Here is a 17,406-nt window from a genome sequence, read left to right as displayed (position 1 = left end):
TCAGAAGGTCAACCAGTGCGGCATAATGAAAGATGAAATTATCTTCTACAAAGAGTTATGGGCAACTTTGCGGTTCGTTTTGTTCGCAGCGACTGTGAAATGCCAAAAAGTTACATAAATAAATAATTCAAAATTGGCTTAACACCGCCCATAAGGAGCCGGACCCAATGAGATTCGAAAATAGAGGCCATCCTATTTCGGGGAACCAAGCCATACCTTCAGTAACGATTAGTTATTGGGACTATAGATGTTTTAATCTTTGTTCGAAATGGTTGAGGGGAGAAAAGTGTATGTATTCCATTAAATTGTCGGTGATATTCGCAAGTTGCAACGATGCGTATGCAGCCGATGTTCATTCACCGTTGCGTATGAATGAGTAGCGGCACCGAAGAGATCCAACACCTCACCGGCCGCGGGTTTTACCCAGCTCTCGATTCCGAAGAACGCCTATCCGGAGATCATACACCGAAATCATTTTTTCCAAGAAATTACTCAATGAATCAGCTCGCCCGTCGCCCGCCGACGGCCACCGGTGCATCTAGCGTTGGCGCCACTGTCGTCGACAGTCCGGACGCGACCGTTTTCAAAATAGGCCCCCGCTGCGGTCCCCGTCTCGAAAATAGCGACGGGGAAAATTCGAAAAACTCTCGGCTGCTCCAACATCTGCTGGATTCGAGAAAATCGGATGTAACGTTTCTCGGGAAACGGACACGTGATTCATCCGGCACTTCGACATTCGCGGTGACTCAACGCTTGGAGGAGATTTTTTGCGATCGTTCCTACTTCGATAAAATTGGTTTTAGTTCGCAGGAACGCGCCGAAACGGTCCAGTTCGCGTCGGTACCCATCGTCATCTGCACGCAGAAAAATGGAATTATGGAAAATGAAAAACGGGGCAACGTTAGAAAAAACAGCGCGACGGAAAGTGATGTGCCTATCGACGATGCGAAGACTTCCCAAAAGCCCAGGAAGTTCAACACTAGCGGAGGTACCTGTTACGAGGTTTCCACGGCGAAAAAGGAAAATCCGGCCGATTTTCTCGATCTATCCCCGTTCTCAAAACGATTCGCCCGGAGCGTCAGCGACAACTCATCGTCTGTGGAAGAATACACGTGCTCTCCACGTAGCACTGAAAGTGCACTCCATGACTCTTTTGCCGATTTGTCCCGCGAATTGCTGGCTAGAGAATCGATGGACGTCATCCTCAAAGAGGCGGAATTGTGTCTCAATATCAAATCACCATCGGTTTCAAGCCAGGAGAGCGATTCCTTCAGTGAACATGGTGCTAGTGCTAATTTTCAAAGTATTTCAAGTGCCGGACCATCTAAGTGCTCTTCGTCAGAATCGAAAACAAATTTGCCGACGGAAGACGACAAATGTGATAATTCGGACGTGACTGCTACTGTTAACGTGGATTCTGATGCTGAAGGAACTGATGTTGAAGTACCATCGGGTAAGTCCTCAAATAATACCTAATATTTGAAAAACAAGATTCAGTACCTTCCTTAGTTCTTTTCATTGAATAAATCTATTTCAAATAAATTATTTTGAGTGACTAACGATTACAAACTAAGGACAAACTCAAATATCCTGGGTGAACCGGAACTTTTGAAGGGTAGCGGAACTATTCAAGAAATATGTTGCTTTGGTTAAGGTCGAGTCTGTGAATGGACGTGAATATTAAGAGAACTATTTATTTATGAGCATTATGTAAGAACAAAATGAGAAAATGCAGTGTAGGTAGCCAAAAATTGGTATAAATGATATCGGCTATTGGGCACCCTTTTTGAGAAAAGTCAAAAAGGAAAAACAGCAAGTTGGTATCTCCAACTGTTTCGGAATACCAGGGAAGATTTGAAAAATATTTTTTATGTGCAGGAACATCTGAACTATTTTAATAGAAAATATATTTGTATATGAATAGTTTACGTTTAAAACAAAGTAGTTTTTGGTCTTTGATATAGGCTGATTAATTGGAAAATACGCATACAATCAAAAGGTGTCCCCGTCTTCCTCCGTTTAGTGGTGTTATATACAGGGTTAGAACTACTTAGAGGCTGACTATAGGAATATCGAAAACCGTTAAAAATAAAGGCTGGCTTAAATTACAAAAAAGTAGAACACCAGTATAATCGCTATATAGGATTATGACTAAACACCGAATTTCGTGTAGTTATCTCCAAAAACAAATGAGTCGTGAAGAAAAAATGATAATCTTGATTTTCAGTTTTTTCGAGATATCTCAGGAACCATCACAGATATTTGGGAACTGTTTACGCCCACCCACTCATTCTTGAATAACGCAACTTTTTCGTAATTTAAGCTACCCTGGATTTCTAACGGTTTTCGTTATGCCTGTAGTCCCCCTCTAAATAGTTCTAACTCTGTATAGTAGAAAACCGAGGTGCTTCTAAGTAACTTATATTTCGTGGGGTCTATCGTTATTTGTAACCAAGATACAGGATGATTTAAAAAAAATTCCATTTTTTCAATTAATAACAACTTATATGGACCACCCTATAAATTTTTTCAATACATATTTGATAATTTGATTTGTCGTTTGTTCGGAGTGCTGTTGATTAACATAATTAAAACAGTCTCATTCCAGGTCCAGCATTCAAAAATTTGATAACTATGTTTAAAATCTATAGATAACATCCTGTATATCCATATTTTGTAATTTCATTTATACATTTGGAGAGAGCGGAAAAAATAAATAAGACTAAATGTATCTAGTTTTTCTGCATTTCACCTTTTCAGTTGTTAGTTTGAACTATCAACTATTTTTCATCAACTCTTAGGTATTATTATCAATTTAGGGAAAAACCAGCGTGCTTCTCCGTATTTGGTACATATTCATTATCAAGGACTCTTTCAAGCTTTCAAACACCTTTTATGTGTTAATTAATTTTCACGTAGGGCCGTATTCGAAAAAATATAAAAATGAAGAAACCTGCTCATGTCGAAAGCACCATAACTTCATTTTTAACAAAAATAACGCTGCATTTGAAAATTTAAAGGTTACCTATAAACATCTACTCAATTATATTATCAAATTAAACCAAACTTGAAGAAACCTGAAAATTAGGAAATCTGCTCATTCAGAAAGAAGCATCAAATCTACATTTCAAAAATTGAAGATTAAACACTATTTTTTAGCTTAGAACAACAGACTGATAACCGAGCTGATAACTCTTTCGATGTATACTTGATGACTAAAATGAAACAAAGCAGTGTATACTTATTTCCCAATTTAGTAAATACCTGCAATAAATACCGACACTTTAGGTTCGATATTCCATATTGTTGCAATATAAACCTAAACTGCATTATTTAAGTACTAAATTAATCAATACGTATACATAATCCTCTATTACATTATTATGTTTATCGAATATCCAGAATGCATCAAAATGATCATAGTGTAGCTAAAAAATAGTTAGAAGAAAATTCTGTTTTTTTGATTTGGGTTTTATTTATTTTTTTAAATGTAGATTTGTTCCAACGTTTTTTTGTTTGGAATGCAGTTATATGTTCTCTTCGGGATGAACATTATTTTTATTTACCATTAATTCTTCAATGTAGTTGAATGAACTTCTTACGTGTTTCGAACTCAGTTATTGATAATAATGATTTCGATTTTCAATGATTTCGGTAATTAGGAGAATAAGAAAAAGTTGATGATTCTTCAGAATAAATCTGGAAAAGGAAAGGCAATCTTTTTGTTTTTTTCAATTTTCTGTCACCTCATTACCGGACCATCTAGAAATGACTGTAGTTAAAAAGTGGAAAAACTGTATGCGGATGCGGAAATACCAAATACATTAAGTCTTAGGTACTCGTACTTAATTCTTCATGGTCTCTCAAAATTTGTAAATCAGCCAAATGACCAGTTTTACCTTCTTTTAAACAATGACTTAAAAACACCCTGTATAAATCGATAACATGAGGATATCGATACGGTACCCTAAATAGTTCTGCGAACTATCGCAATTGCCACCACCATAGATGAACCACCTGTGAGGTCTGATCACGACTTGGGGGTTGATACATTCCAAGGGACAATTCCTAGAAGTAACTCAAAGTGACCGACTATGCGGTGGTATTTTCTAGGTGTTATTGATTGGTATTTGATTGTTTGTGTCACTTATTGATAAAATTTAAAATTACAATTTAGTGAGAACTTCGACTACTTTGGTTTTCATTATCTAATTTATCATTATCAATTCATATTCATCTATACAGGGTATTCCTTGGTGGGTTTCCTATTAGAAGTTTACGGATAACGCATCTTAGGATTGTTCGGATTGTTTGGGTATTAGGTTTTACAATTCTGATCAATGTGACTAAAATATTTTCAATTCTTTGACCTTGCCGCATATGGGAAAAATTACAATAAACGTTTTTTCAAATAGGACAACTTATTTATTATAACTTCATTCGCTTCTCTATCTCCCTATTCCCTATTTTCTTTCTATTACTTCCTTATCCCTATTTCTCATACTTTCGGAGATATTAACCATTCTCCTTATTTACACAAAAAATTGTCGAAAACATGGATCCAATGAATAGGTCACTGAATTCTGAGGATCAGTTTCGTGTAGAAAAAACTTGGCTTGTGATATACAGTATACAAAACGACAAATAGTTGATTTTCTCAAATGGAACACCCCCGAGAACACCCCTTTTTTAATCCGATATTTTCAGAGAAAATCAGAATACGCATCTAATACTATATCATATTCCTGTATGAAAACCTCATGGTTTCGGAAATAAAGTCAAATATCTATTGATGTAGGGGTTTTCAGCATACGGACTTCTGTTGATACTGTAGAATTACTACCTACCACGTTAACGTGAGATTATAAAATCATTGAAAATTCGACTGAAGGTGTCTGCCATATAACGAATTGTGTTTTTAGAAGAAATTAGTAAGGAATTCTGAATACCTTCACTTTCACAGAAAATTGACTTTTTTTCCGAAACCTTGATGTTTTTTTTTACATCATTAGATGCTTATTCTGATTTTCTCTGAATATAGATATCAATCAGGGTGCTCCATTTGAAAAAATCAAAGAATTTTGGAGCAGCCCTGTATATCACAAACCAAGTTTTTTCTACACTGATCTCATACTCAGGATCTCAGGGACATATTATTAAGTATGAAATGTCTTTTCTGTGCCCTGTGCCCATTCAATTGGATCAATGCTTTTGGAAATTTTTTGTGAAAAACCGTTAATATCTCCGAAAGTCCGAAAGTATCAGGAATAGGGAAGTACTAGACAAAAATATTGAGGTGGGCATAAAGAAGGGAAAAAACTTACAATTAATAGGGTGACCCATTTGAAATAACGAAGGTATTGACACATTGAAAATACGAGTCAGATAGATCAGATTCAGAACACCGTGCATGGGACGCATTGTTGATAAACGAAGAAGCTGAGTTTTTCCTTCAGAGAAGGAATATCTATAGTTTCATAGTTAAATGAACATAACTCCATTACTAGTAGAGGACACTCAGATTGCAAATCACCTATACGCTCGCCTATACGGTTATACAATGCCTATTGCAGAAGATACAGGCTGTTCTATTCGTTTTGTGGTTTTGTCTATAGTTTTCGAAAGACATAAGTATCCGTTCAGATTTCACCCGTCGTCTACATAAAATCACGCGAGCTGCTGCTGCCAAAATGACATCCTCTACGTTTGAGGACATTTTCAATACTACAGATGCCACTGCTTCCAGATGAGCACTTTTGTTTAGTTTTATTTTGTTGCATAGTCTGGATGTCTCTGCTATTTTATAACAAAGTTGTATAACACATTTGTTGTATAACTTTGTTAATAAAATGTTTTGTTACATAGTCTGGCCCCGGCTTAAGACTGTCCATACAAATGGGGAACGCGTGACTAAAAGATTCTTGGGGATTGGTTTCACCCAGTCTCCAGAGTTCTTTGGAAGTAACGGGACCCCAAAAATTCAAGGACAAACCTTTAAATACTGAGATCCAGATTTCTGTCTAGCTGTGGTGATCTGAGAAATACTTTCTCGAGTGTGTTGTAGTCGTGTATTTGAAATATAAAAAACAATATTTCAACAATTTTTATTTAAAATACAAACAGGTGTTATGTTTATGTACACATTTTTAATCCCAGTCAATTCATCGATTGTATGGATGAGGATTAATGAGTCCGGACCTGTAGATACCCTGTAGAGAAGGAGCACGGCGATATATAGGGTAGGTATGGTAATACAAAAACAGATTACAAAGCTTTTCCAGAAGATCATGAAAACTGGTACCTTGCATGTGGAAGATCAATATATTTATACCCAGATATGGGTAGAAAAAGAGATCCTAATAATTTTAGAAGGTTAGCATTGTTGAATTCCATCCTAAAACTTTTCACTTAGATATTGGAAAAGTAAACATTTCTGAAGACTAGCAAGGATTTACATGCAATAGGTTCACGGCTGTCGCAGTCTTCGTCTTGTGACAACTAATCTATTGAGTGTGACAAACCCAAGTCCATATGCTTCATCGATTAAATGAAGGCCTTCGATAGTATAAAACTATGTCCTAGAAACTCTATAAACCAGGAAAATAGGTAAAAAGTACATAAAGATAATAAAAGATCTCAAAACATGTAACCTAACAAGGATAAAAACAAAATGTGGACTTTTTGCGAAGATCCAAATAGCAACTGACATAAGACAAGGGGACAGCCTGAGCCCACTTCTCTTTAATCTTATTATGAACCGGATGATTTAAAAAGTCAAAAAGATCCGGGCAGGTTATAGGAAAAGAAAACCACTCTCTCAAGATATTGCGCTATGCAGATGATCCCGATGATGAAGACGATTTACATTTTACAGCGCCTTGTGTGCCAGTTCCTAAGAGTAGCAAAAGAACCAAACTTGAGTATCAGCTGCGAGAAATCCAAAGGTGAGGTTTTCGCACAAGAACCTAGTTATTCGATGTAAGAGGGTGTTAGATGATGAAATAATAGAGCAGGTGTCACGATTCAATTACTTAGGTGTAACAGTATCCAGTGAACGAAGCCTTGTGAAAAGAGTTCCAGAGTAGGCACACAAAGCAGCAAAGATCGAAGGCTGCCTTGCTTTCTAAGAAATATTTTCTGGACCAACAAAACCATGACCTAGAAAACACGTATTTACAATTGAAGTCAATGTGAAGTCAGTACTCGAAACATCGACCACTAAGAGAATGACGAGAATCACATACAGGGTGTATTTGACGGTGAGGCATTTTTTCAACAGAAGGTAGAATTGGTCAAAATGAAAGCAAAGATTTGTTACTCTTTGATGAAACGTGTCAACAAAAATCACCTATAAAAAACTTTCAAAATGACAAAGTTGAAAAAAAAATTGAAAATGATTACTGAAATAGATCCTTATACGACCCCAGACCGTTTACTGGCTGAATTATCGCAAAAAAGTGGGAAAAAACTTATCTCCTGATTCGATCATGTGGTTTCGTTTCGGATATTGGCTCGTTCGATATTTACGTGGTAATGAAAATGGAAATGGATTGCCGGATTTTTCTCATTATTTTTCAGTAACTTAAACACTTACACGATTTTATGGAATGGCTCATTTCGATACCAACTGACAGAAAAGACTTAGGACACAATTGAAAAAAATAGAATAACACTTCAAAATCTCACCGATAAAATTCGTCTAAATTATTCATGAATTCTTTCACAATGGGCATCACAATCTTCTTGTTCGAACAATCGTCGTAAAAATGGGATGAAATGGAGAAACATCATAGCACTTTTTCAACATAACTAACATAAGCAGTATAAGCGCTATCAAGAAATTGCCTGGATTTTCTACATTTTTTTTCACCCTAAATTACACGATAAAACAACTATGATTTTCTCAAAAGTGACCTGATGCATCTAATCCGATGAACTTGGTACTGAACCATTCATTGTCCAGCCATATGTTTATGTTTTGTTTCGTTTTTGCGATGCCGGAGTCACCTTCCACAGTGCCGTACTTGAAATTCAATGGGATTGTATCTCAGCCATCTTGGATATTTTATAGGGACAATTTTTTGTTAAGCGACTTATTTTGATGACTTCTACCTTCTGTCAAAAAAAAGCTTCACCTTTGAAAACACCCTGTATATGGGAATATCTATTAGATGAGTGACACTCATAGACCATGTAAGGAGTTCGGAGATAAGGAGGGAATTGAAGGTACAGGATGTTGTCAGATGGGTCAGAAGCGGCAGGTGGTCCAGAGGAGATCATGTGGAGATGATGCCAAAGGAAAGACTGGTCAAATGGGAGGTAACAGAAACCCGGTGTACCAAAGCGATGGAAAGAAAGCTGGAGCCCTATGTTACAGGAGACAAATCGATAATGTGCAGAAGGCAGAAGACACAGAACGTAGCCCTATTGAGAAGTAGAAGAAGAAGAGAGTGAACAATAATGGCACCTTTAGTCATTCAACACGACAAACCCACTGCGTTGCAACCACCCGAACAAGAAATTCAAATAGCAACCTGCCCTCAAATAAGAGAATTAACCTTTAATTATAACCTTACCTAACCTTTTCTGAGAAAAATAAGATATTCGGCTGGACAGATTTATGTGGGACTGTATTAAATTACCAATAAAAGGAAAACATACTGGGTGTTTCATCATAAACTGGACAAACATATGTATATGGTCTGTAGGTGATACCAGGAGAATCATTTTTGTGTTGAACTTCATTTTCTGAATGGACACAATTTCAGAACAATTTATGTGAAGAAATTTTTTCATAAATCGAACATAACTTTTTTTTTACATGTCTACGCGAAAAAAAAAATTCACCCGAAATTGTTGAAACTTTTTCCGATTGTACTTCCTTTTATACCTAACACGAATATGGAAACAGAATCGAAAAATATAAAACCGTTTCTTTATTGCATCCGTCCAAATATCTCGTAGGAACCCCTAACAAAAAAAAAAAAACTGGTTGGGCCTTCAGGTCCAAAATTTTTGAATTGAGCTGTCGAAACATTCCAGATGGTAATATGAATTTATTACAAAAAACATTTTTCGATGAAACTTTGTTGGGAGTCGAACTCGCGACTTTGTGGTATAACCCTTACCTGTGGAATGTATATTGAAACTAATCGAAGTTTCATCGAAAAATTTTTTTTGTGATAAATTCATATTACCATCTGGAATGCTTTTTTTTTGTTAGGGGTTCCTACGAGATATTTGGACGGATGCAGTAAAGAAACGGTTTGATATTTTTCGATTCTGTTTCCATATTCGTGTTAGGTATAAAAGGAAGTACAATCAGGAAAAGTTTCAACAATTTCGGGTGAAATTTTTTTTTCGATGTATATTTGTAAAAAAAAAGTTGTGTTCGATTTATGAAAAAATTTCTTTCAACAGGAATTGTTCTAAAATTGTGTCCATTCAGAAAATGAAATTCAATTTGGCAACAAAAAAAATCACGAACATTGAAGGTTTTCCGACATTTTGAAATTTTTTTTCAGACTTCTTCATCTTTTCTGAATTGAGCACTCAAAAATACTCCGATGTGACCTGAAATCATTAACTTTGAGGTTTATACATAACTGACCACACTCATTAGAATATTGCTCGAATACGACGTTGAACACCCTGTATCTCGCTTATGCGTCGAAAACGGGGTATATGTCATAAGGCAAAAGTGATTCTGCCGGTGTCATTTACCCACCATATATGTTTGTCCAGTTTATGATGAAACACCCTGTATGTATTTTATTATTTGATATCCAGTTATAAAAATAAATTCAGCTTCAAATTTTCCCCTTTATATTCGAAATAGTTCTGAGTAACCATTAGTCGGATTTATGCGTTGGAAGAGAATCAATCCTTTCAGGTCGACATCGATGTATTTCACACTCTCGCCTAGGTGTCCTCGATTGAATTCTCCGAAATAATCGGACTATCTCCTTAGTATTGATTAATCTTTTTGAATTCTCAGATCCGCTGGAGTGGTCTTCCGTTCACATCGCATCTTGGTTGGCCTGGTGTTCCCGGAAATTCGGCCTGGCTCCCAAGCCGGATCCATGCCGGTTTCCAGGATCCGGACAGGAACTCTGCGACTTGACGATGCAGGACTTTGAAAACAACGCAGGTTGGTGAGAACATAAGTTTTATTTTCAGAGACCTGCTTGTATTTATTGCTTATCCAATCTCACATTTGAATATTCCTGATGAATTGAACTGTCTGGAAGTACTATTTTTGTTAATTGATTCGTGTGATGAATTTCATCCACTTATCATCAATTGTTTTTAATGCAGTCTTGGGGTGGGGATATTTTTCTAGTTTGAGAAAATAGTCCACAAAAATTTAATATTTCATAGTGTGAAAATCGAAAGAATGCGCTCACCTATATCGTCGTCGAAAGACGTTTTCCTAGGATGGTTATTTATACGTTTTGTCATATTTCGAGATTATTTTTACTAATTTCAGCGTTTGGAATAATAACTTTCACTCACTTTTGACTAGTGCTAAGGAAAACTGATTGAAAACCTGAGCCATTTGATTTTAGTTACATACATAGATCACTTCGTTTAGTACGAAAGAACACTGCTGATATTGTGTAAAAAGTATAACTTTTTACACACTTTTTAACTCCGGTTGGGTTCCGGAGGGGAGGGGTTGTGAGTTGAAAAATTAGTAGTCTTTTCTTTTTCTTTTCTTGAATATCTAGAAAACTATGTGGTTTAGCGCATATAGTGTGGTATACAAAAATCATCTGGATTAAATTTCGAACAATAATGGTCCTATACATAATCTTGCTTAAGTGAGCGCGTGAGCGGTTCTAGGTTATAGGACTGAAAAATGATTCGTATTTTCATATTTTTTAGGAAAACTATTTGTTTCACCGGTTTTTGAAACTAATTTTTATTCTAATTGCCGGTGGTATATTAGTAATAAGTCCTTGAAGGAACCTCACTACCTTCTCTTTGGATGCTTTTTAAGGGAAAAGGGGTTTCAATTTCAAAAGGCCCAAGATAAACCTCAGCTAACCTGGGAAACCTAGTAACCCACTGCAAACTTTCTCTAGATGATGCCGCACTGAAAAGTTCATAGCCTCGACAAAGATCAGACTGTTTCAAGCTCATTGAAGAAATTATATAAAAACCATTCACAAAAAATATTCATTACTTGCCCTGTATGATTGTGCCAAGCAAAGCTTATGGATTTTTTAGTTGCGGTTTGAGTTGCTTTCTGCTTTCATATTAGAGTGAGATCCCAGAGCGACCAGACATAACTTATTTTCACACAGATGAAACTTTAGGATCTCAGTAGAGTCTCATGTGCTTTGAATACCTGCGAACTTGTGGAGCTTGCCTAGTGACACCTTGGCAGATACCAGGTGGTCAAGGTAACTGAAAATGAGTGTTACTAATTTTATTTTCACATGGCTAATTTTTATATATGTTTTGAAGAATATTATTCTGAAATTATATTATAAGGGACAGACATCACTTTCCATAAAGCTGCACAAAAAAATAAATGAACTTTACTTATTTTCTTCTCGATCTTATGATACAGGCATCCTAAACCCTATTTTCCAAAAAAAAATTTGGATTAACCAAAATTTTGATTATCCGAATTCAATTTGGTCCACATTATTTCGGATAATCGAGACTGTACGCAATTGCTGCAAAACCTGGCCTCATCTACGAAAATATGAAAGAATTATTCTTTTAATAAGAGGCATGCCTGTCCATTAACTATTCAAGAATTCTAAAGAAAGTACTACCCCATTGTATCTTAATTAACAAGGGACTATGACTGCAGTCTTCAGATAACTAAAACCTCTTGATATTAGTCTACCTTGATGACCCCAGTTTATGGTTTCCGTTTGTCGCATTATTCCAGAGACATACAGGGTGTTTGTTTGATGGTCAACCTAAAACCGTGAATAAGGGCATTAAACTGAGTTCAAGAATACCTCATATGGGCGTCTTAGGGTTTTCACAAATTTCTCGAATTTTTGTTTCGCCTTAACTCCTGATATTTTCGATCGATTCGACTGAACATTCATCATCAGGTTAAATTGTTAGTTTCAATATAACAGAACAAAAAATATTCAAAACTCAGGACCGGCCTCATGCAGGCTATATTCAAATTCAAACTCATGAAAAACAACCTGTAGTAGTTTTTCATCATAATTTTTTACGATTGTCTCGAATTGAATGAATCGTAGGTATGCCTCATTCGTGTATTATTTTTAATGAATAATTGTTAGTAGTGAAACGCCTCTTGAAAAAAAATCGCCTTGCATAAAAATGTTCAACTGACTTTTTTCGTTCGCAAAATATACCTCAATAAAATATTGCTGTGGAAAAAGATAGAGGGCGTTAAAGTTGAATTTTTTAAAAGGGGACAGAATACTATTTTCTTCGAAGTTCGAAAGTTCTTTATTAAAAGAATTAGAAAAGGCATAGAAGTCGGAGGAGGAAACGTAGAACATTTAATTTAAGTTTATTCTTTTTATGTTACATTGTTTTTAATTATGCTTTATCGTCGAAATAAATAAATAAAATAAATAAATCGTTACTTAATATCCCCTCCCGATGCTCTGAACTGTTCAATTGTGTTTTTATTAAAAACGGATGAAAAAATATACAGTGAAATTATTAGCAAAAAACGAAAAAAAAAATTCAACTTTAACGCCCTCTATCCTTTTCCACAGCAATATTTCATTGAGGTATATTTGGTCCTATCGCCATATTTTGGTCCTAACAATCTGCCCTTAGCCTATGTCCCAATAGTTATGAATCACCCTGTAAATGCTAACTATGAATACTCGAATTCTATGAAATAAATGTTAAGGTACACACTCAAAAGTTGTATAAAAATATATATGCAATATGTTTTATCTCTAATCTTCTTTTTTACTGCCAGGTAGCGAGAGAAGCGGAAAAATTCTTGCGAAGCACATCGCTCACCTGAGGCATAGTATTTCTGGTAGAGCTAGCAGTCCTCTCAATGTTGAATGCAAGGTCTTTGAGGACTCTGAAGACGAAGAAGAAAAAGGTAAGAACTTTAAACCAATAAAGATAATGTCTTTCACTAATAACTTTATAGATTGAATACGTATAACATTGAATATCTTGTTTCTTGACGGTGTATTTGTTACGGGCAATGTAATTATTTAGGTCAGTTTTCATAATGCTTGGTTATTATGAATAATGACCATTAAAATCGGGCAATTTGATAAATTTGAATTATTTTACAATAATTTCTCACATTGCCCGGTCATTATAAATACCGCTATTATTTCTTTGGGCACTTTGATTAATTGACACCAATGGGACAACCTATCTGAAAAGAATGGCGAAGATATTCCACAGATAGAGATTTAACTAAGAGAATGTGCAAGATTGTCATCCAAGACAGGCTATAGTCGATGTGGCTGTAAAGGTAGCTGTAAATCCAACGAGCGCAAGTGTCGTAAAGAAAAAAAGCTATGTAACTCGAAATGTCACCAAAGTGGAAGCTGCTCTAATGAAGAGAGCCTGTATTGGCCTGTATTGACGTATTGACATGTTGTGTGAATATAAATCTGAAAGTACGTACATATCTAATACTTTAGTTTTACTTGGACCTACGTTTTGTTTGTACTTATTTCATCCCACCGGTTTGTTTGTCAGCATGTGAAATTTTATTTGTTATGTTTTGTTTGTTACTTTGTCAGTCAGGTATGCAAAAATTTGTTATTTTTTATAAGAAATATGAATAATATATAATTTTCAAATTGCCCACCTGATTTTTAGCATTATACATAATAACCGGGCAATGTAATATTTGCAACATAATTTATCATTTTGTCATATCCTTTTGGGCACTTTTTAAATTGCCCGGGCATTATAAACAATGCCCAATTATTTACATTGCCCGTAACATATTCACTGAATTCGGATATGAAGAAGCGATAATTATTTGTCAAAATCGATGTGCATGAAATGATACAATATCAAGAGAATTCATCTAATCGCTGTTATGAAACTTGGAGTCAATCAATTTTTTCAAAAAAGATACAAAATCTTTGTTTGATAATAGTTGCTGCTCTGGATTGTGGAAGTTATAAACCATTTATCGAAAACAACATATCGAAATATTATGAATAATTGTGCATCAACAATCAGACTCCTTTTATAGAACAATGAAAATCTTCTATTGAAATAAAATTCAGGACTCATTTCAGCAAAAATTCTTAAACATGCATCGTGATTCGAATTCGAAGAAAGAAAGTGTGCTTAGGAACATGCATCATAATTCCAATTTAAGAAAGAAAAATTGTTCGGAAATCCCTTTGTTTCTTATTAGTAATTGTTTTTTATTAATAAAATCAGCGAAGCTTGCGGATTCGTAATAAAAACGGTTTGAATGGAAGGGAATATAAAACCAAATTTATAAAACAAATATTTTATTTTCAACAGCAAAACATTCAATATCAGTTCAGCAATTCTTGCTTTCGGTAGTTTTAAGTAAATTTTGGAAGACTCGACAGGATCTACATCAATTATTTGGTTGGCTTCTCTTTTACATATCAGCTCCAACAGTAACTCCTTAACATTCAATGGACAAACTGAAAGTGTTGTAATACATAATTAATATATGAAAATTAAGTTGTTGCTGGGGGCTCTCGATCAATTACCTTTCATTTTGAATTTAGGTGCAAACAAACATCCTCATGCAATGCTATCATCTATCTGGTCATCTATATGTATTTTTCCCTCATTGGGATAGAAACCTGTTAATAGTGTCATGGTTTTTTCAATAACCTATTGTTCGTATAATTTTGTGCTGAGAATTTTTAATTTTTGTTCTGGGTGTTGCATCACATTTTCCATTACTTGTAGCATAATTTCTGGTTTTGGTTGATCTTTTAGATTTCAAGAGAATATCTGAAGGTTTAAACTAACTTTGTAGCCTCTAAAAGTTCTGCAGAGATCGACGAATAAAGAAAATATTACAGGTGATGAATTGGAACTGATTATAATATTAGAAATGTTATTATCACATTTGGTTAGAAAAATTACAATTTGCCCGTTATTTCATAACTGCTTAAACCACTTAGAGCAAATATCTAATAAATTCAAAATTCACCTTCTGCGAGGGTTTATTTACGAAAACGATGTCTGGGTTTTTATTTGTTTTTGACATTTGAAATCAACTGATCTTTCATATTATATTGTTATATAGAGTCACACTATGTTTATTGCGCCACCTGTCCCAGTTTTTTTCCTAAATTTTTTGGCCCGAAAAGCCTCGAAGTTTGTTCCCCTTCTCTCTACCCTCCATAATTTGAAAACAGTAGTTGGCCAGTTTAGAAAAGTCTTTCTTACCCTCGCCATCTGTTTGTTCAAGCGGCAAGCCTTCCTCATTATTTTCACGTTTCCTGGACTAATTTATGCCCTAGTGATCACCTTACTTGAAAAATATTCCGAAAACACTTACAGGGAAGCATTATATCAGCAAAGATTAACTGTTTGATTACAGCATTCGGTGTGTCATAAGTTCAATGGTTACAGAAAAGATTGACTCTTCAGTTATAGCATTGGGTATGTTATAAGTTCAAGGGTTACAGCATAGTATTATATTGCCCAAAGATTATAATAGAGTAGAAAGATAGGAAACGCCCTCATATCTCTAGTACTAAAAAACGACATGCATTTTGGTCAGTGAAAACACGCTTGACAATGAGATGGCGCTGAAAACGCACTGTTAATACAGAAAAACCTTTTTATAACAGTTTTTTGTTTTTTAATTGAGGAGGGCGAAATTCGAATTCTATTCCTTGTATTCAATTTCAATATCGATTTTGTTTCGAACGGAAAACGAACATCCTGAGCGACAAAACAAAACTATGGTTTTGTTTTGAGATCAGGATGTTAGTTTTTAGTTTTCATCTAAACATTGTTTGGAATCAATTGATATCAATGAAAAACGCTATTGGATGTGCTATATTCTTATTAGCAATTTTTGAAAAATTCACGAAAATTTAAATTATGGGCAAAAAATGAAGCTTTGACTAGGACACAACACATGGTGATCTGCTATACGTCGAAGGTGTTATTTCTCTGCAATAGGTTGTTTTGAATGAATAAACTTAGTTGGATTTGTAAAATATATCAGAAATTTATATCAACCAATATTCAATATACCATCGTGGCATACACATTCCAGTTACTTATATAAATAAAGGTGTTATTTATAGAATTTTCAGAACCACACTTAAAAAAAAACCTTACAGAGATATACAAGACCTGTATGTCAGTATAGTTATATATAATATATAGGTGGTTTTTTAAGATTTCCTTATGATATGGTCTCTTTATGAGTATGACATAATATACAAATTGATTAAAGAATGAACAAAACACTGACAGCCGGTTTCATGAAACTTTGACTTTCCAAACAACAATTTGGCAGTCACTTGGTTCCCAAATCGAAATCAATAAAACCTCTGCATTTCTGAATATATTGAAAGAGTAGCAATTGAGAACCATTGAATGGAACTATAAAGGTTATAATTTCCCCCTGAATGAGCCCTTCATGCAATTGTTGTATGCAGAAAGCATCTTTCAACAATTTACTTGGATGAACAGTTCTCGATTAACCTGCAGTAAAATGTTCACTGCATATGGTGTAGTCAGTAGTGTTACTAACGCTTCCATTTTCCTTAGTTGTGTGAAAAACTTAATCTCGAAAAATCCATTTTATTATTTGATCAGCAGTTCTTCAAAACTCAAACATTTTCGAACAATATTTTGGCGTTTTCACCAAGAAATAAGACAAAAAAATTCAATAATCAGCAACTAGAACGAGCTAGATAAACAAAAAGTGGTACGAGAATCAAAACTTCTTTGATCAAAATGGCCATCTGAAATCTTACAAAATTTCACATGTTTCTGCAAATAGTCCTCGAGTTGATATTTTAACCAGTCTTATCGTCTTAAAAACGTTGGGCTGTTCTTTGGAGAACAGATGGCGCTAGCAATGCCAATATCTTTGAAGTATACAGCTGTTTTACAATCAAAAATACACTAATCTGAATTTTTATGTTTACATACATTGACGATGGAAGAGTCCCGAATTTGGTATATGAATATTCAAATTCAAAATTTACCCGACCTTATAGGGTATGATTTGGGAAGAAAGAACGGGCAAATATTACAGTCCACTGAACAAAGTTGGACCTTTAGATGAAACTGAAAGTTGAATTTATATTACCTCAAAACAACATACTCCATACTTTTTTCCTGATCCATAAAGATTGATTTGGTGAACGAACCTAGCGGTTCGAAACGCCAGTATTATGAATCTTTTTTTGCCGTGACGCCTTTTACCCCCGTTTCCGGCATCGC

At 35.0% G+C, this 17,406-nt stretch overlaps 1 protein-coding gene across 1 annotated transcript in view; it reads left to right on the top strand.

The window, feature by feature from the left end:
* The first annotated feature begins 372 nt into the window (after positions 1 to 372).
* Positions 373 to 17,406, top strand: part of LOC123310371 (DNA-binding protein D-ETS-6-like) — a 99,943-nt gene continuing 82,909 nt past the window's right edge. The window contains exons 1-3 of the mRNA XM_044893838.1: positions 373 to 1,453; positions 9,998 to 10,150; positions 12,938 to 13,069. Coding sequence (XP_044749773.1) covers positions 373 to 1,453; positions 9,998 to 10,150; positions 12,938 to 13,069 — 1,366 coding nt within the window. The remainder of the gene's footprint in view (positions 1,454 to 9,997; positions 10,151 to 12,937; positions 13,070 to 17,406) is intronic.

The sequence above is a fragment of the Coccinella septempunctata genome, chromosome 3, assembly GCF_907165205.1.
Source record: "Coccinella septempunctata chromosome 3, icCocSept1.1, whole genome shotgun sequence".
Taxonomy (NCBI): Eukaryota; Metazoa; Arthropoda; class Insecta; order Coleoptera; family Coccinellidae; genus Coccinella; species Coccinella septempunctata.
Note: the sequence above shows the minus strand (reverse complement) of the source record. Positions and strands in the feature narration are given on the sequence as shown.